We start from the raw sequence: 20,835 nt of genomic DNA on the forward strand, positions 1-20,835 counted from the left end.
AATGACTCAAAACGACCTTTAAATGACTAAAACTCCCTAAAAATGACTGAAAATGACCTTTAAATTACTAAAATGACTCTAAATCAACTCAAAACGACATAAAACGATGTAAAAACGACCTGAAAATAACCCACAAATGACTAAAAACGACCTTTAAATGACTAAAAAACGACCTTTAAATGACTAAAACTCCCTAAAAATGACTGAAAACGACCTTTAAATGACCAAAACTCCCTGAAAATGACTAAAAACGACCTTTAAATGACTCAAACTCCCTAAAAATGACTGAAAACGACCTTTAAATGACTCAAACTCCCTAAAAATGACTGAAAACGACCTTTAAATGACTTAAATTCCCTAAAAATGATTGAAAACGACCTTTAAATGACTTAAATTCCCTAAAAATGATTGAAAACGACCTTTAAATGACTAAAACTCCCTATAAAGGACTGAAAATGACCTTTAAATTACTAAAAATGACTCTAAATCAACTCAAAACGACATAAAACGATGTAAAAACGACCTGAAAATAACCCACAAATGACTAAAAACGACCTTTAAATGACTATAAAACGACCTTTAAATGACTATAACTCCCTAAAAAAGACTAAAATCGACCTTTAAATGACTGAAACTTCCTTAATGTTACTGAAAACGACCTTATACGACTCACAAACGACCTTTAAATGACTAAAACGACCTAAAGACTGAGTAAAAACGACCATGAAATAACACAAAAAGACTATGAACAACCTTTAAATGACTCAAACTCCCTAAAAATGACTGAAAACGACCTTTAAATGACTTAAATTCCCTAAAAATGATTGAAAACGACCTTTAAATGACTTAAATTCCCTAAAAATGATTGAAAACGACCTTTAAATGACTAAAACTCCCTAAAAAGGACTGAAAATGACCTTTAAATTACTAAAAATGACTCTAAATCAACTCAAAACGACATAAAACGATGTAAAAACGACCTGAAAATAACCCACAAATGACTAAAACGACCTTTAAATGACTATAAAACGACCTTTAAATGACTAAAACTCCCCAAAAATGACTAAAAACGACCCTTAAATGACTGAAACTTCCTCAATGTTACTGTAAACGACCTTAAAACGGCAAAAAATGAGTAAAAACGATTAGAAAACAACAAAAAAACGACCTAAAAATAACCCACAAATGTCTAAAAACGACCTTTAAATGACTAAAACTTCCTAAAAATGACTAAAAACGACCTTTAAATGACTAAAACTTCCTAAAAATGACTAAAAACGACCTTTAAATGACTAAAACTTCCTAAAAATGACTATAAACGACCTTTAAATGATTTAAACTCCCTAAAAATGACTCAAAACGACCTTTAAATGATTTAAACTCCCTAAAAATGACTCAAAACGACCTTTAAATGACTCATAAATGCCTTAAAAAGACTCAAAACGACCTTTAAATGACTAAAACTCCCTAAAAATGACTCAAAACGACCTTTAAATGACTAAAACTCCCTAAAAATGACTGAAAATGACCTTTAAATTACTAAAATGACTCTAAATCAACTCAAAACGACATAAAACGATGTAAAAACGACCTGAAAATAACCCACAAATGACTAAAAACGACCTTTAAATGACTAAAAAACGACCTTTAAATGACTAAAACTCCCTAAAAATGACTGAAAACGACCTTTAAATGACCAAAACTCCCTGAAAATGACTAAAAACGACCTTTAAATGACTCAAACTCCCTAAAAATGACTGAAAACGACCTTTAAATGACTCAAACTCCCTAAAAATGACTGAAAACGACCTTTAAATGACTTAAATTCCCTAAAAATGATTGAAAACGACCTTTAAATGACTTAAATTCCCTAAAAATGATTGAAAACGACCTTTAAATGACTAAAACTCCCTATAAAGGACTGAAAATGACCTTTAAATTACTAAAAATGACTCTAAATCAACTCAAAACGACATAAAACGATGTAAAAACGACCTGAAAATAACCCACAAATGACTAAAAACGACCTTTAAATGACTATAAAACGACCTTTAAATGACTATAACTCCCTAAAAAAGACTAAAATCGACCTTTAAATGACTGAAACTTCCTTAATGTTACTGAAAACGACCTTATACGACTCACAAACGACCTTTAAATGACTAAAACGACCTAAAGACTGAGTAAAAACGACCATGAAATAACACAAAAAGACTATGAACAACCTTTAAATGACTCAAACTCCCTAAAAATGACTGAAAACGACCTTTAAATGACTTAAATTCCCTAAAAATGATTGAAAACGACCTTTAAATGACTTAAATTCCCTAAAAATGATTGAAAACGACCTTTAAATGACTAAAACTCCCTAAAAAGGACTGAAAATGACCTTTAAATTACTAAAAATGACTCTAAATCAACTCAAAACGACATAAAACGATGTAAAAACGACCTGAAAATAACCCACAAATGACTAAAACGACCTTTAAATGACTATAAAACGACCTTTAAATGACTAAAACTCCCCAAAAATGACTAAAAACGACCCTTAAATGACTGAAACTTCCTCAATGTTACTGTAAACGACCTTAAAACGGCAAAAAATGAGTAAAAACGATTAGAAAACAACAAAAAAACGACCTAAAAATAACCCACAAATGTCTAAAAACGACCTTTAAATGACTAAAACTTCCTAAAAATGACTAAAAACGACCTTTAAATGACTAAAACTTCCTAAAAATGACTAAAAACGACCTTTAAATGACTAAAACTTCCTAAAAATGACTATAAACGACCTTTAAATGATTTAAACTCCCTAAAAATGACTCAAAACGACCTTTAAATGATTTAAACTCCCTAAAAATGACTCAAAACGACCTTTAAATGACTAAAACTTCCTAAAAATGACTTAAAACGACCGTTAAATGACTATAAATCCCTAAAAATGACTGAAAACGACCTTTAAATGACTAAAACTCCCTAAAAATGACATAAAATGATTAAAAAACGACATATAAACGATGTAAAAACGACCTGAAAATCACCCACAAATGTCTAAAAACGACCTTTAAATGATCAAAACTCCCTAAAAATGACTATAAACGACCTTTAAATGACTCCTAAACGACCTTTAAATGACTCCTAAACGACCTTTAAATGACTCCTAAACGACCTTTAAATGACTAAAAACGACCTTTAAATGACTCCTAAACGACCTTTAAATGACTGAAAACGACCTTTAAATGACTCAAAACGACCTTAAAATGACTCAAAACGACCTTTAAATGACTGAAACTTCCTCAATGTTACTGAAAACGACCTTTAAATGACTCTAAAACGACTAAAACGCCCTATAGACTGAGTAAAAACGACCTGAAAATAACCCAATAATGACTAAAAACGACCTTTAAATGACTGAAACTCCTTAAAAACGACCTTTAAATGACTTAAAACGACCTTTAAATGACTAAAACTCCCCCAAAATGACTCAAAACAACCTTTAAATGACTGTAACTCCCTTAACATGACTGACAACGACCTTTAAATGACTAAAACTTCCTAAAAAAGACTCAAAATGACCTTTAAATGACTGAAAACGACCTTTAAATGACTCATAAACTCCCTATAAAGTGAAAGTGTAGAGTCGTTGGTGTGTGTTGAACTTCTCTGCTGTTATCAGGGGTCAGAAGGTCACGGGGGGGGTCTCAGTGGGGGGGGGGGGGGGGGCAGAGAGAGGGGGGGGGGCTCTCGGGGGGGGGGGGGTGTAGATCTAAAACGCCTGCAGGTTGTTTCCTTCAGCTCTCATCTGTGAAAACAAGCCGCCTGTTTTCTCTCTCAGCGAGCGCCGGAGATTCCTGCAGTCTGTGAACGCCTCTCAGACCCCTCTCTCTCTCCCTCACCCCCCCTCTCTCTCAACCCCCCCCCCCCCCCTCCTGATTACAGTTTAACAGAAGTTCAACAAACAGTGTTTCTACAGAGAGGGGGGGGGGGTGAGAGAGAGGGGGGGGCTTTATCTCAAGTTCACTGGGGCGTTTCAAAGTCACTGATAACTGTTTAAGGGCGTTTTAGGGCGTTTTAGGTCGTTCTCAGGTCGTTTTAGGGCGTTTTTGGGTAGTTTATAGTCACTTTGGGTCGTTTTAGGGCGTATTAGGTCGTTTTAGGGCGTATTAGGTCGTTTTAGGGCGTATTAGGTCGTTTTAGGGCGTTTTCAGGTCGTTTTAGGGCGTATTAGGTCGTTTTAGGGCGTTTTCAGGTCGTTTTAGGGCGTTTTCAGGTCGTTTTAGGGCGTTTTCAGGTCGTTTTAGGGCGTATTAGGTCGTTCTCAGGTCGTTTTAGGGCGTTTTTGGGTAGTTTATAGTCACTTTGGGTCGTTTTAGGGCGTATTAGGTCGTTTTAGGGCGTTTTTGGGTAGTTTTCAGTCACTTTTGGTCGTTTTCAGGTTGTTTTAGGGCGTTTTAGGTCGTTTTTAGTTGTTTCAGGTCGTTTCAGGGCGTTTTCAGGTCGTTTTAGGGCGTTTTCAGGTCGTTTTAGGGCGTTTTAGGTCGTTTTAGGTCGTTCTCAGGTCGTTTTAGGGCGTTTTTGGGTAGTTTATAGTCACTTTGGGTCGTTTTAGGGCGTATTAGGTCGTTTTAGGGCGTATTAGGTCGTTTTAGGGCGTATTAGGTCGTTTTAGGGCGTTTTCAGGTCGTTTTAGGGCGTATTAGGTCGTTTTAGGGCGTATTAGGTCGTTTTAGGGCGTTTTCAGGTCGTTTTAGGGCGTTTTCAGGTCGTTTTAGGGCGTTTTCAGGTCGTTTTAGGGCGTATTAGGTCGTTCTCAGGTCGTTTTAGGGCGTTTTTGGGTAGTTTATAGTCACTTTGGGTCGTTTTAGGGCGTATTAGGTCGTTTTAGGGCGTTTTTGGGTAGTTTTCAGTCACTTTTGGTCGTTTTCAGGTTGTTTTAGGGCGTTTTAGGTCGTTTTTAGTTGTTTCAGGTCGTTTCAGGGCGTTTTCAGGTCGTTTTAGGGCGTTTTCAGGTCGTTTTAGGGCGTTTTCAGGGCGTTTCTAGTCATTATTAATCATTTAAGGTCATTTTAGGTAATTTCTAGGTTGTTTTCATGTCGTTTTCAGTCATTTGAGGTCGTTTTTATGTCGTTTTCAGTCATTTGAGGTCGTTTTATGCCGTTTTAGGGCGTTTTCATGTCGTTAAAGGGCGTTTTCAGATCGTTTTAGGGCGTTTTCAGGTCGTTTTAGGGCGTATTAGGTCGTTCTCAGGTCGTTTTAGGGCGTTTTTGGGTAGTTTATAGTCACTTTGGGTCGTCTTAGGGCGTATTAGGTCGTTTTAGGGCGTTTTTGGGTAGTTTTCAGTCACTTTTGGTCGTTTTCAGGTTGTTTTAGGGCGTTTTAGGTCGTTTTTAGTTGTTTCAGGTCGTTTCAGGTCGTTTTTGGGCGTTTTCAGGTCGTTTCTAGTCATTATTAATCATTTAAGGTCATTTTAGGTAATTTCTAGGTTGTTTTCATGTCGTTTTCAGTCATTTGAGGTCGTTTTTATGTCGTTTTCAGTCATTTGAGGTCGTTTTATGCCGTTTTAGGGCGTTTTCATGTCGTTAAAGGGCGTTTTCAGATCGTTTTAGGGCGTTTTCAGGTCGTTTTAGGGCGTATTAGGTCGTTCTCAGGTCGTTTTAGGGCGTTTTTGGGTAGTTTATAGTCACTTTGGGTCGTCTTAGGGCGTATTAGGTCGTTTTAGGGCGTTTTTGGGTAGTTTTCAGTCACTTTTGGTCGTTTTCAGGTTGTTTTAGGGCGTTTTAGGTCGTTTTTAGTTGTTTCAGGTCGTTTCAGGTCGTTTTTGGGCGTTTTCAGGTCGTTTCTAGTCATTATTAATCATTTAAGGTCATTTTAGGTAATTTCTAGGTTGTTTTCATGTCGTTTTCAGTCATTTGAGGTCGTTTTTATGTCGTTTTCAGTCATTTGAGGTCGTTTTATGCCGTTTTAGGGCGTTTTCATGTCGTTAAAGGGCGTTTTCAGATCGTTTTAGGGCGTTTTCAGGTCGTTTTAGGGCGTATTAGGTCGTTCTCAGGTCGTTTTAGGGCGTTTTTGGGTAGTTTATAGTCACTTTGGGTCGTCTTAGGGCGTATTAGGTCGTTTTAGGGCGTTTTTGGGTAGTTTTCAGTCACTTTTGGTCGTTTTCAGGTTGTTTTAGGGCGTTTTAGGTCGTTTTTAGTTGTTTCAGGTCGTTTCAGGTCGTTTTTGGGCGTTTTCAGGTCGTTTCTAGTCATTATTAATCATTTAAGGTCATTTTAGGTAATTTCTAGGTTGTTTTCATGTCGTTTTCAGTCATTTGAGGTCGTTTTTATGTCGTTTTCAGTCATTTGAGGTCGTTTTATGCCGTTTTAGGGCGTTTTCATGTCGTTAAAGGGCGTTTTCAGATCGTTTTAGGGCGTTTTCAGGTCGTTTTAGGGCGTATTAGGTCGTTCTCAGGTCGTTTTAGGGCGTTTTTGGGTAGTTTATAGTCACTTTGGGTCGTCTTAGGGCGTATTAGGTCGTTTTAGGGCGTTTTTGGGTAGTTTTCAGTCACTTTTGGTCGTTTTCAGGTTGTTTTAGGGCGTTTTAGGTCGTTTTTAGTTGTTTCAGGTCGTTTCAGGTCGTTTTTGGGCGTTTTCAGGTCGTTTCTAGTCATTATTAATCATTTAAGGTCATTTTAGGTAATTTCTAGGTTGTTTTCATGTCGTTTTCAGTCATTTGAGGTCGTTTTTATGTCGTTTTCAGTCATTTGAGGTCGTTTTATGCCGTTTTAGGGCGTTTTCATGTCGTTAAAGGGCGTTTTCAGATCGTTTTAGGGCGTTTTCAGGTCGTTTTAGGGCGTATTAGGTCGTTCTCAGGTCGTTTTAGGGCGTTTTTGGGTAGTTTATAGTCACTTTGGGTCGTCTTAGGGCGTATTAGGTCGTTTTAGGGCGTTTTTGGGTAGTTTTCAGTCACTTTTGGTCGTTTTCAGGTTGTTTTAGGGCGTTTTAGGTCGTTTTTAGTTGTTTCAGGTCGTTTCAGGTCGTTTTTGGGCGTTTTCAGGTCGTTTCTAGTCATTATTAATCATTTAAGGTCATTTTAGGTAATTTCTAGGTTGTTTTCATGTCGTTTTCAGTCATTTGAGGTCGTTTTTATGTCGTTTTCAGTCATTTGAGGTCGTTTTATGCCGTTTTAGGGCGTTTTCATGTCGTTAAAGGGCGTTTTCAGATCGTTTTAGGGCGTTTTCAGGTCGTTTTAGGGCGTATTAGGTCGTTCTCAGGTCGTTTTAGGGCGTTTTTGGGTAGTTTATAGTCACTTTGGGTCGTCTTAGGGCGTATTAGGTCGTTTTAGGGCGTTTTTGGGTAGTTTTCAGTCACTTTTGGTCGTTTTCAGGTTGTTTTAGGGCGTTTTAGGTCGTTTTTAGTTGTTTCAGGTCGTTTCAGGTCGTTTTTGGGCGTTTTCAGGTCGTTTCTAGTCATTATTAATCATTTAAGGTCATTTTAGGTAATTTCTAGGTTGTTTTCATGTCGTTTTCAGTCATTTGAGGTCGTTTTTATGTCGTTTTCAGTCATTTGAGGTCGTTTTATGCCGTTTTAGGGCGTTTTCATGTCGTTAAAGGGCGTTTTCAGATCGTTTTAGGGCGTTTTCAGGTCGTTTTAGGGCGTATTAGGTCGTTCTCAGGTCGTTTTAGGGCGTTTTTGGGTAGTTTATAGTCACTTTGGGTCGTCTTAGGGCGTATTAGGTCGTTTTAGGGCGTTTTTGGGTAGTTTTCAGTCACTTTTGGTCGTTTTCAGGTTGTTTTAGGGCGTTTTAGGTCGTTTTTAGTTGTTTCAGGTCGTTTCAGGTCGTTTTTGGGCGTTTTCAGGTCGTTTCTAGTCATTATTAATCATTTAAGGTCATTTTAGGTAATTTCTAGGTTGTTTTCATGTCGTTTTCAGTCATTTGAGGTCGTTTTTATGTCGTTTTCAGTCATTTGAGGTCGTTTTATGCCGTTTTAGGGCGTTTTCATGTCGTTAAAGGGCGTTTTCAGATCGTTTTAGGGCGTTTTCAGGTCGTTTTAGGGCGTATTAGGTCGTTCTCAGGTCGTTTTAGGGCGTTTTTGGGTAGTTTATAGTCACTTTGGGTCGTCTTAGGGCGTATTAGGTCGTTTTAGGGCGTTTTTGGGTAGTTTTCAGTCACTTTTGGTCGTTTTCAGGTTGTTTTAGGGCGTTTTAGGTCGTTTTTAGTTGTTTCAGGTCGTTTCAGGTCGTTTTTGGGCGTTTTCAGGTCGTTTCTAGTCATTATTAATCATTTAAGGTCATTTTAGGTAATTTCTAGGTTGTTTTCATGTCGTTTTCAGTCATTTGAGGTCGTTTTAGGGCGTTTTCAGATCGTTTTAGGGCGTTTTTGGGTCATTCTAAGTCGACTTTACACTCAAACTTTCGTGTGTGTGTGTGTGTGTGTGTGTGTGTGTGTGTGTGTGTGTGTGTCCCCCTGTGTGTGTGTGTGTGTGTGTGTGTGTGTGTGTGTGTGTGTGTGTGTGTGTGTGTGTGTGTGTGTGTGTGTGTGTGTGTGTCCCTGTGTGTGTGTGTGTGTGTGTGTGTCCCTGTGTGTGTGTGTGTGTGTGTGTGTGTGTGTGTGTGTGTGTGTGTGTGTGTGTGTGTGTGTGTGTGTGTGTGTCCCTGTGTGTGTGTGTGTGTGTGTGTGTCTCTGTGTGTGTGTGTGTGTGTGTGTGTGTGTGTGTGTGTGTGTGTGTGTGTGTGTGTGTGTGTGTGTGTGTGTGTGTGTGTGTGTGTGTGTGTCCCTGTGTGTGTGTGTGTGTACGTGTGTCTCTGTCTGTCTGTCTGTCTGTCCGTCTGTGTGTCTCTGTGTGTGTGTGTGTGTGTGTGTGTGTGTGTGTGTGTGTGTGTGTGTGTGTGTGTGTGTGTGTGTGTGTGTGTGTGTGTGTGTGTGTGTGTGTGTGTGTGTGTGTGTGTGTGTGTGTCTGTCTCTGTGTGTGTGTGTGTGTGTGTGTCCCTGTGTGTGTGTGTGTGTACGTGTGTCTCTGTCTGTCTGTCCGTCTGTGTGTGTGTGTGTGTGTGTGTGTGTGTGTGTGTGTGTGTGTGTGTGTGTGTGTGTCTCTGTGTGTGTGTGTGTGTGTGTGTGTGTCTCTGTGTGTGTGTGTGTGTGTCTCTGTGTGTGTGTGTGTCCCTGTGTGTGTGTGTGTGTGTCCCTGTGTGTGTGTGTCTCTGTGTGTGTGTGTGTGTGTGTGTGTGTGTGTGTGCGTGTGTGTGTGTGTGTGTGCAGGTTGCGGACCCTCCCCCCCGCCCTCCTGCAGGTGAAGAACGAGCCGATCCTGAGCTTCGTGGACGGGACGCCGGAGAGGAAGCAGCTGCTGCAGGTGGGGACGCTCTCACCGCCTGTCCACCGCGCCACACGCCCGCCCTCTCTCTAACCCGCCGGTTCGATTTCTCCTTTCAGGCGCTGGACGCTCTGAAGGGCACGACGGAGGAGATCCCGTGCGTGGTCGGAGACGAGCACGTGTGGACGAGCGACGTTCGATACCAGCTGTGTGTGAGTGCTCCAGAGGAGGGGGCGGGGCCTGGGAGGGGCGGGGCCTGTGAGGGGGCGGAGCCTGGGAGGGGCGGGGCGTGTGGGGGCGGAGCCTGTGAGGAGGGCGTTTTAGGGCGTTTTTAGTTGTTATTGGGTCGTTTTCAGTTGTTTTAGGTCGTTTTCAGTCGTTTTAGGTCGTTTGTAGATCGTTTTCAGTTGTTTTAGGTCGTTTTCAGTCGTTTTAGGTCGTTTGTAGATCGTTTTCAGTCGTTTTAGGTCATTTTCAGTAGTTATAGGTAGTTTGAAGTTGGTTTAAGGTCGTTTTTAGGTCGTTTCGGGGCGTTTTAGGTCGTTTGTAGGTCGTTTCTAGTTGTTTTTAGTTTTTTCTAGTTGTTTTTAGGTCATTTGTAGGTCGTTTTCAGTCGTTTTCAGTCGTTTTAGGTCGTTTTCAGTCGTTTCTAAGTCGTTTTCAGTCGTTTCAGGTCGTTTTTAGGTCGTTTCTAGTTGTTTCTAGGTTGTTGTCAGTCGTTTTGGGGCGTTTCAGTCGTTTTAGTGCGTTTTCAGGTCGTTTCTAGTCGTTTTAGGTCGTTGTAGGACGTTTCAAGTAGTTTTAAGGCGTTTTCAGTTGGTTAAAGGTTGTTTTCCATCGTTTTAGGTTGTTTTCTGATCATTTTTATGTTGTTTATAGTTGTTTTATGTCGTTTTAGGTCAGTTTTAGTTGTCTGAAGGTTGTTTTTTAGTCGTTTTTCGTAGTTTTAGGTTGTTTTTGGTTGTTTTAAGGTCGTTTTTGTGACTCTCTGAACTCTGAACCCTCTCTCTCTCTTTTCTCTCCACAGCCGTTCAATCATTCTCACAAAGTGGCAAAGTTCTGTTACGCCGACAAGGTCAGTTCCTCCTGTTTACGTCACATTTAAAGGTCTTTTTGTGTCATTTAAAGGTCTTTTTGTGTCATTTTTAAGGTCGTTTTGTGTCATTTTTAGGTCGGTTTGTGTTAAACAGGTTGGTTTTAGGTTGTTTTTTATAAATGACCAAAAACGACTAAAAACGACCTTTAAATGACAAAAACAACTATAAATGACTTCTAAATGACCAAAAAACGATCTTTAAATGACCAAAACGACCTCTAAATGACTTACAAATGACTAAAACCGACCTCTAAATGACAAAAAACGACCTATAAATGACCAAAAACGACCTATAAATGACCAAAACCGACCTATAAATGACTAAAAATGACTATAAACGATCTTTAAATGACCCAAAACGACCTTTAAATGACCCAAAACGACCTTAAAATGACCAAAAACGACCTATAAAACAACATATAAATGACAAAAACGACCGTTAAATGACAAAAACGACCTTTAAATGACTCAAAACGACCTATAAATGACCAAAAACGACCTATAAATGACCAAAAACTACCTTTAAATGACCAAAAACGACCTATAAATGACAAAAACGACCTAAAACTGACCTTAAAATGAGTTAAAACGACCTCTAAATGACCTAAAATGACCTATAAATGACCAAAACGACTATAAACGACCTATAAATGACTTAAAACGACCTATAAATGACCTAAAACGACTTTTAAATGACCAAAACGACCTTTAAATGTCCAAAAATGACTAAAAACAACCTATAAACAACATATAAATAACAAAAACGACCGTTAAATGACCAAAACGACCTCTAAATGACCCAAAACGACCTCTATCTTTCCAGGAGCTCATCGAGAAAGCCATCGCGGCGTCCGTGGCGGCGCGTAAAGAGTGGGACCTGACGCCCGTGAGGGACCGCGCCCAGATCTTCCTCAAGGCCGCCGACGTCATCAGCGGACCCCGGCGGGCCGAGGTCCTCGCCAAGACCATGATCGGGCAGGTACGCTGGTTCGAGCGCCGCGGCGAGGACGCGTGGACGTGTGGACGCCGTAACCTAGTCACCTGTTTTTAGTCACTATAGGTCGTTTTAGGGCGTTTTAGGGCGTTTTAGGTCGTTTTCAGGTCGTTTTAGGGCGTTTTAGGGCGTTTTAGGTCGTTTTCAGGTCGTTTTAGGGCGTTTTTAGGGCGTTTTTAGGGCGTTTTAGGTCGTTTAAGGGCGTTTTAGGTCGTTTTCAGGTCGTTTTCAGGGCGTTTTAGGTCGTTTTAGGGCGTTTTAGGTCGTTTTAGGGCGTTTTTAGGGCGTTTTAGGTCGTTTAAGGGCGTTTTAGGGCGTTTTTGGGTCGTTTTAGGGCGTTTTTGGGTCGTTTTAGGTTGTTTTAGGTCGTTTTAGGCCGTTTCAGGTCGTTTTACAGGTAGTTTTTAGGTCGTTTTAGGTCGTTTTTGGGTAGTTTTAGGTCGTTTTTGGGTAGTTTTTAGTCACTTTAGGTTGTTTTCAGGTCGTTTTAGGTCGTTTTCAGGTCGTAATAGGGCGTTTTTGGGTCGTTTTAGTCACTTTAGGTCGTTTTCAGGTCGTTTTAGGGCGTTTTTGGGTCGTTTTTAGTCACTTCAGGTCGTTTTCAGGTCGTTGTCAGGTCGTTATTAGTCACTTTAGGGCGTTTTTAGGGTGTTTTTGGGTCGTTTTAGTCACTTTAGGTCGTTTTCAGGTCGTTTTAGGGCGATTTTGGGTCGTTTTTAGTCACTTTAGGTCGTTTTCAGGTCGTTTTTAGTCACTTCAGGTCGTTTTCAGGTCGTTTTTAGGTCGTTTTTAGTCACTTTAGGGCGTTTTTAGGGTGTTTTTGGGTCGTTTTAGTCACTTTAGGTCGTTTTCAGGTCGTTTTAGGGCGTTTTTGGGTCGTTTTTAGTCACTTTAGGTCGTTTTTAGGGCTTTTTTGGATCGTTTTTAGTCACTTTAGGTCGTTTTCACGTCGTTTTAGGTTGTTTTAGGGCGTTTATAGGTCGTTTTTAGTCACTTAAGGCCGTTTTTAGGGCATTTTTGGGCCGTTTTTAGGTCGTTTTAGGTTGTTTTTAGTCGTTTTAGGTTGTTTCAGTCGTTTATAGGTCGTTTTAGGTCGTTTTAGGTTGTTTCAGTCGTTTATAGGTCGTTTTCAGGTCGCTTTAGGTCGTTTTTGGGTAGTTTTTAGGTCGTTATTAGTCACTTTAGGGCGTTTTTAGGGTGTTTTTGGGTCGTTTTAGTCACTTTAGGTCGTTTTCAGGTCGTTTTAGGGCGATTTTGGGTCGTTTTTAGTCACTTTAGGTCGTTTTCAGGTCGTTTTAGGTCGTTTCAGGTCGTTTTAGGTCGTTTTCAGGTCGTTTTAGGTCGTTTTTGGGTCGTTTTTAGTCACTTTAGGTCGTTTTCAGGTCGTTTTTAGTCACTTCAGGTCGTTTTCAGGTCGTTTTTAGGTCGTTTTAGGTCGTTTTTAGTCACTTTAGGGCGTTTTTAGGGTGTTTTTGGGTCGTTTTAGTCACTTTAGGTCGTTTTCAGGTCGTTTTAGGGCGTTTTTGGGTCGTTTTTAGTCACTTTAGGTCGTTTTTAGGGCTTTTTTGGATCGTTTTTAGTCACTTTAGGTCGTTTTCACGTCGTTTTAGGTTGTTTTAGGGCGTTTATAGGTCGTTTTTAGTCACTTAAGGCCGTTTTTAGGGCATTTTTGGGCCGTTTTTAGGTCGTTTTAGGTTGTTTTTAGTCGTTTTAGGTTGTTTCAGTCGTTTATAGGTCGTTTTAGGTCGTTTTAGGTTGTTTCAGTCGTTTATAGGTCGTTTTTAGTCACTTTAGGTCGTTTTCAGGTTGTTTTAGGGCGTTTTTGGGTAGTTTTTAGTCACTTTAGGGCGTTTTCAGGTTGTTTTAGGGCGTTTTTGGGTAGTTTTTAGTCACTTTAGGGCGTTTTCAGGTCGTTTTAGTCACTTCAGGTCGTTTTAGGGCGTTTTAGATCGTTTTAGGTCGTTTTCAGGTCGTTTTAGGTTGTTTTAGGGCATTTTTCGGTCGTTTTTAGTCACTTTAGGTTGTTTTCAGGTCGTTTCAGGTCGTTCTAGGTCGTTTCAGGTCGTTTTAGGGCGTTTTTAGTCACTTTGGGTCGTTTTTGGTCACTTTAGGTCGTTTTCAGGTCGTTTTAGGGCGTTTTTGGGTCGTTTTTAGTCACTTAAGGCCGTTTTTAGGGCATTTTTGGGCCGTTTTTAGGTCGTTTTAGGTTGTTTTTAGTCGTTTTAGGTTGTTTCAGTCGTTTATAGGTCGTTTTAGGTCGTTTTAGGTTGTTTCAGTCGTTTATAGGTCGTTTTCAGGTCGCTTTAGGTCGTTTTTGGGTAGTTTTTAGGTCGTTATTAGTCACTTTAGGGCGTTTTTAGGGTGTTTTTGGGTCGTTTTAGTCACTTTAGGTCGTTTTCAGGTCGTTTTAGGGCGATTTTGGGTCGTTTTTAGTCACTTTAGGTCGTTTTCAGGTCGTTTTAGGTCGTTTCAGGTCGTTTTAGGTCGTTTTCAGGTCGTTTTAGGTCGTTTTTGGGTCGTTTTTAGTCACTTTAGGTCGTTTTCAGGTCGTTTTTAGTCACTTCAGGTCGTTTTCAGGTCGTTTTTAGGTCGTTTTAGGTCGTTTTTAGTCACTTTAGGGCGTTTTTAGGGTGTTTTTGGGTCGTTTTAGTCACTTTAGGTCGTTTTCAGGTCGTTTTAGGGCGTTTTTGGGTCGTTTTTAGTCACTTTAGGTCGTTTTTAGGGCTTTTTTGGATCGTTTTTAGTCACTTTAGGTCGTTTTCACGTCGTTTTAGGTTGTTTTAGGGCGTTTATAGGTCGTTTTTAGTCACTTAAGGCCGTTTTTAGGGCATTTTTGGGCCGTTTTTAGGTCGTTTTAGGTTGTTTTTAGTCGTTTTAGGTTGTTTCAGTCGTTTATAGGTCGTTTTAGGTCGTTTTAGGTTGTTTCAGTCGTTTATAGGTCGTTTTTAGTCACTTTAGGTCGTTTTCAGGTTGTTTTAGGGCGTTTTTGGGTAGTTTTTAGTCACTTTAGGGCGTTTTCAGGTTGTTTTAGGGCGTTTTTGGGTAGTTTTTAGTCACTTTAGGGCGTTTTCAGGTCGTTTTAGTCACTTTAGGTCGTTTTCAGGTCGTTTTAGGGCGTTTTAGATCGTTTTAGGTCGTTTTCAGGTCGTTTTAGGTTGTTTTAGGGCATTTTTCGGTCGTTTTTAGTCACTTTAGGTTGTTTTCAGGTCGTTTCAGGTCGTTCTAGGTCGTTTCAGGTCGTTTTAGGGCGTTTTTAGTCACTTTGGGTCGTTTTTGGTCACTTTAGGTCGTTTTCAGGTCGTTTTAGGGCGTTTTTGGGTCGTTTTTAGTCACTTTAGGTCGTTTTCAGGGCGTTTTAAGGGCGTTTAAAGGTTGTTTTAGGTCGTTTTCAGGTCGTTTTAGGGCGTTTTCAGGTCGTATTTGGGGCGTTTTTAGTCACTTTAGGTCGTTTTCAGGTCGTTTTAGGGCGTTTTCAGGTCGTTTTAGGGCGTTTTGGGGCGTTTTTAGTCACTGTAGGTTGTTTTAGGGCATTTTTGGGTAGTTTCTAGTCACTGTAGGTCGTTTTAGGGCGGTTTTAGGTCGTTTTTGGGTAGTTTTTAGTCTCTATAGGTCGTTTCAGGTCGTTTTAGGGCGTTTTCAGGTCGTTTTAGGTCGTTTTCATGTCGTTTTCAGGGCGTTTTCAGGTCGTTTTAGGGCGTTTTTGGGTTGTTTTCAGGTCGTTTTAGGGTCGTCTTGGGTCGTTTTAGGGCGTTTTCAGGTCGTTTTAGGTTGTTTTTAGTCACTTTAGGTCGTTGTAGGGCGTTTTGGTTTTTTTTTTAGCCACTTTAGGTCGTTTTCAGGTAGTTTTTAGTCATTTCAGGTCGTTTTAGGGCGTTTTTGGGTCGTTTTTAGTCACTTTAGGTCGTTTTCAGGGCGTTTTTGGGTCGTTTTTAGTCACTCTAGGTCGTGTTTAGGTCGTTTTAGGTCGTTTTCAGGTTGTTTTAGGGCGTTTTTGGGTCGTTTTAGTCATTTCAGGTCGTTTTAGGGCGTTTTTGGGTCGTTTTTTGTCACTATAGGTCGTTTTCAGGTCGTTTTTACTCGTTTTAGGTCGTTTTAAAGTCATTTACAGCTATTTAAGGGTCTTTTTAGGTCGTGATCGGACAGGTACGGTGGTTCGAGCGTCGCGGCGTGGACGCTGTAAGCTAACTGTGTGTGTGTGTGGGTGTGTGTGTGTGTGTGTGTGTGTGTGTGTGTGTGACAGGGGAAGACGGTGGTGCAGGCGGAGATCGACGCGGCGCCGGAGCTCATCGACTTCTTCCGCTTCAACGTGAAACACGCGCTGGAGCTGGAGGAGCAGCAGCCGCTGGACGCCGACGGCAGCAGCAACACCATGTTGTACCGCGGCCTGGAGGTCGGCAGTGTCACCGTGTTACGTTCTGGAACATTCTCAGGGTTGTTTAAGGACGACAAAACGAGTAAAAGTGACATAAAACGACCTAAAAACGACCTTTAAATTACTAAAACGACCTGTAAACGACTAAAAATGACCTCGAAATGATTTAAACGACTCAAAAACGACCTTTAAATGACGTAAACGACCGGAAAACGACTCAAAACGACCTTTAAATGACGTAAACGACCTGAAAACGACTCAAAAACGACCTTTAAATGACGTAAACGATCTGAAAACGACTCAAAACGGCCTAAAGCTACTATAAATTACATATAAATAATTAAAACTACTTGAAAATGACCTGAAAACGACCTTTAAATGACGTATATGACCTGAAAATGAACTAATACATAACTTAAGCGACCCGAAAACGACCGAGAAATTACTACAACGACCTTTAAATGACTAAAACAACCCAAAACCGACCTGAAAATGACTAAAACGACCCACAAATGACCCGAAAACGACACAAAACAACCTAAAAATGACTCAAAAATGACCTTTAAATGACTAAAACGACATGGAAACGACCTAAAAATGACTCAAAAATGACCTTTAAATTACTAAACGACCTGAAATCGACCTAAAAATGACCTTTGAATGACTAAAATGACCTTTAAATGACTCAAACGACCTTTAAACGAGGTTAAACCCTTAAACTGAACCTGTTTTGTTTTTATCGTATTTTCACGACTTTTCTTCGCTCTTTAACGATACTTCGTGTTTTTCTCGTCAGGGCTTCGTCGCCGCCGTGTCCCCGTTCAACTTCACCGCCATCGGGGGAAACTTGGCCGGGACGCCGGCGCTCATGGTGAGTGTTCGATTCCCGTAACGCCCGCCGTGACCTCCAGGGGGGACCCGGTCTGACCCGGTCCTGGTTCTGGTTTCAGGGGAACGTGGTCCTGTGGAAGCCCAGCGACGGCGCCGTGTCCAGCAGCTACGCCGTGTACCGGGTCCTGAGGGAGTGCGGCCTCCCGCCCCACGTGCTCCAGTTCCTGCCCGCAGACGGGCCCGTGTTCGGGGACGCCGTCACGTCCTCGGAGCACCTCGCCGCCGTCAACTTCACCGGCAGCGTCCCGTAAGAACCGCTGGGTTTTTATGTTCAAAATGACCTGAAAACGACCAATAAATGACCAATAAATGACCAATAAATGACCAAAAACGACTTAAAATGACCAAAAACGACCTAAAACGACAAATAAATGACCAAAAACGACCTATAAACGACCTATAAACGACCTATAAATGATCAAAAACGACCTATAAATGACCAAAAACGACCTATAAATGACCAAAAACGACCTATAAATGACCAAAAACGACCAATAAATGACCAAAAACAACTTAAACGACCTATAAATGACCAAAAACGACTTAAAACGACCTATAAATGACCAAAAACGACTTAAAACGACCAATAAATGACCAAAAACGACTTAAAATGACCAACAAATGACCAAAAACGACCTAAAACGACCAATAAATGACCAGAATCGACTTAAAATGACCATTAAATGACCTAAAACGACCAATAAATGACCAAAAACGACCTATAAACGACCTATAAATGATCAAAAACGACCAATAAATGACCAAAAACAACTTAAAACGACCAATAAATGACCAAAAACAACTTTAAACGACCAATAAATGACCAAAAACGACCTAAAAAACGACCTATAAATGATCAAAAACGACCTAAAAAACGACCTATAAATGATCAAAAACGACATAAAAACGACCAATAAATGACCAAAAACGACCAATAAATGACCAAAAACGACCAATAAATGACCAAAAACGACCTTAAAATGAACCGCTGGGTTTATTGTTGAAAATGACCATTAAATTATTTAAAACGACCATGAAATGACCTTAATGATTGAAAACCACTTAAAAACGACTAGAAATTACTTAAAAACGACCTATAAATGACCAAAAATGACCTAAAACGACCAATAAATGACCAAAAACGACCGTAACGACCAATAAATGACCAAAAACGACTTAAAACGACCAATAAATGACCAAAAACGACCGTAACGACCAATAAATGACCAAAAACGACTTAAAACGACCAATAAATGACCAAAAACGACCTAAAACGACCAATAAATGACCAAAAACGACCTAAAACGACCAATAAATGACCAGAAACGACTTTAAATGACCAATAAATGACCAAAAACGACCTCAAACGACCAATAAATGACCAAAAACGACTTAAAATGACCAATAAATGACCAAAAACGACTTAAAACGACCAATAAATGACTAAAAACGACTTAAAACGACCTAGAAATGTTCAAAAACGACCAATAAATGACCCAAAGCGCCCTCTAAAGGACCTCTAAATGCCGGGTCCTGAGGGAGTGCGGCCTCCCGCCCCACGTGCTCCAGTTCCTGCCCGCAGACGGGCCCGTGTTCGGGGACGCCGTCACGTCCTCGGAGCACCTCGCCGCCGTCAACTTCACCGGCAGCGTCCCGTAAGAACCGCTGGATTTTACTGTTGAAAATGACCATTAAATGACCTGTAAACGACTAAAAACGACCATTAAATGACCTGAAAACGACCATTAATCACTTAAAATGACCAAAACTGACCAAAAGAACCTGAAAACGACCTATAAATGACCAAAAACGACTTAAAATGACCAATAAATGACCAAAAACGACTTAAAACGACCAATAAATGAGCAAAAACGACCTAGAAATGTTCAAAAACGACCAATAAATGACCAAAAACGATTATTAAATGATCAAAAACGACCTATAAATGATCAAAAACAACTTAAAACGACCAATAAATGACCAAAAACAACTTAAAACGACCAATAAATGACCAAAAACGATCATTAAATGATCAAAAACGACCAATAAATGACCAAAAACAACTTAAAACGACCAATAAATGACCAAAAACAACTTAAAACGACCAATAAATGACCAAAAACAACTTTAAACGACCAATAAATGACCAAAAACGACCTAAAAAACGACCTATAAATGATCAAAAACGACCTAAAAAACGACCTATAAATGATCAAAAACGACATAAAAACGACCAATAAATGACCAAAAACGACCAATAAATGACCAAAAACGACCAATAAATGACCAAAAACGACCTTAAAATGAACCGCTGGGTTTATTGTTGAAAATGACCATTAAATTATTTAAAACGACCATGAAATGACCTTAATGATTGAAAACCACTTAAAAACGACTAGAAATTACTTAAAAACGACCTAAAACGACCAATAAATGACCTAAAACGACTTAAAACGACCAATAAATGACCTAAAACGACTTAAAACGACCAATAAATGACCTAAAACGACCTAAAACGTCCAATAAATGACCTAAAACGACTTAAAACGACCAATAAATGACCTAAAACGACCTAAAACGACCAATAAATGACCTAAAACGACTTAAAACGACCAATAAATGACCTAAAACGACCTAAAACGACCAATAAATGACTTAAAACGACCAATAAATGACCTAAAACGACCTAAAACGACTTATAAATGACCAAAAACGACCTAAAAATGACCTTTAAATGTCTAAAAACGACCTTTTTAATGACCTTAAACAACCTGAAAATGACCAAAAACGACCTCTAAACTACTGAAAACGACCTTTAAATGATTCAAAACGACCTTAAATGTGTAAAAACGACCCTTAAATGTCTAAAACGACCTCTAAATGTGTTCCAGGACCTTCCGGCGACTGTGGAAGCAGGTGGCCCAGAACCTGGACTCGTACCGGACCTTCCCCCGCCTGGCAGGAGGTGACCCCCCCCCCTCTGGTCTTAACCCCGCCCCCTGGTCTTAACCCCGCCCCCTGACCCTGGTCTTAACCCCGCCCCCTGGTCTTAACCCCGCCCTGGTCTTAACCCCGCCCCCTGGTCTTAACCCCCCCTGGTCTTAACCCCGCCCCCTGGTCTTAAACCCGCCCCTGATCTTAACCCCGCCCTGGTCTTAACCCCGCCCCCTGGTCTTAAACCCGCCCCTGGTCTTAAACCCGCCCCCCTGGCCATAACCCCGCCCCTGATCTTAACCCCGCCCCCTGGTCTTACCCCCCCATGGTCTTAACCCCGCCCCCGACCATAACCCCCGCCCCCTGACCCTGGTCTTAACCCCGCCCCTTGTCTTAACCCCGCCCCATCGGTCTTAACTCCGCCTCTGGTCCTAACCCGCCCCCCTGGTCCTAACCCCGCCCCCTGGTCTTAACCCCGCCCCTTGGTCTTAACTCCGCCCCTGATCTTAACCCCGCCCCCTGGTCTTAACCCTGGCCCCAACCCCGCCCCCTGGTCCTTACCTCCCCTGGTCTTAACCCCGCCCCCTGATCTTAACCCCGCCCCCTGGTCTTAACCTTTAAATTACCATTAAATGACCTGAAAACGACCTTTAAATTACCTGTAAATGACCATAAAACCACTAAAAGTGACTTAGACCGACCATTAAATTACCTAAATGACTAAAAACGACTGAAAACAACCATTAAATGACCTAAATGACTAAAAACGACCTTTAAATGACTAAACGATTTGATAACGACCATAAAACGACTGATAACGACTTAGAATGACCATTAATTTACCTGAAAATGACCTAAAAACGACTGAAAATGAATTAGAATGACCATTAAATTACCTGAAAATGACCTAAAAACGACTGAAAATGACTTAGAATGACCATTAATTTACCTGAAAATGACCTAAAAACGACTGAAAATGACTTAGAATGACCATTAAATGACCTAAATGACTAAAAACGACCTTTAAATGACCAAAAACGATCTGATAACGACCATAAAACGACTAAAAATGACTTAGAACGACCATTAAATTACCTTAATGACTGAAAGCGACTGAAATCGACCATTAAATGACCCGCCCCCGGTCTCGACCCCACGCCCCCCGACCCCGGTCTCCAACCCGCGCCCCCTGACCCCGGTCTCGAACCCACGCCCCCCTGACCCCGGTCTCGAACCCGCGCGCCCTGACCCCG

At 40.8% G+C, this 20,835-nt stretch overlaps 1 protein-coding gene across 1 annotated transcript in view; it reads left to right on the forward strand.

Annotated features, from left to right (window-relative positions):
* Positions 1-20,835, forward strand: part of aldh4a1 (aldehyde dehydrogenase 4 family, member A1) — a 36,826-nt gene that overhangs the window by 3,080 nt on the left and 12,911 nt on the right. The window contains exons 2-9 of the mRNA XM_083940027.1: positions 9,241-9,334; positions 9,415-9,507; positions 10,323-10,370; positions 11,215-11,370; positions 15,626-15,775; positions 16,554-16,628; positions 16,708-16,895; positions 19,540-19,613. Coding sequence (XP_083796153.1) covers positions 9,241-9,334; positions 9,415-9,507; positions 10,323-10,370; positions 11,215-11,370; positions 15,626-15,775; positions 16,554-16,628; positions 16,708-16,895; positions 19,540-19,613 — 878 coding nt within the window. The remainder of the gene's footprint in view (positions 1-9,240; positions 9,335-9,414; positions 9,508-10,322; positions 10,371-11,214; positions 11,371-15,625; positions 15,776-16,553; positions 16,629-16,707; positions 16,896-19,539; positions 19,614-20,835) is intronic.

The sequence above is a fragment of the Echiichthys vipera genome, assembly GCF_963691815.1.
Source record: "Echiichthys vipera genome assembly, chromosome: Y".
NCBI classification, from domain to species: domain Eukaryota; kingdom Metazoa; phylum Chordata; class Actinopteri; order Perciformes; family Trachinidae; genus Echiichthys; species Echiichthys vipera.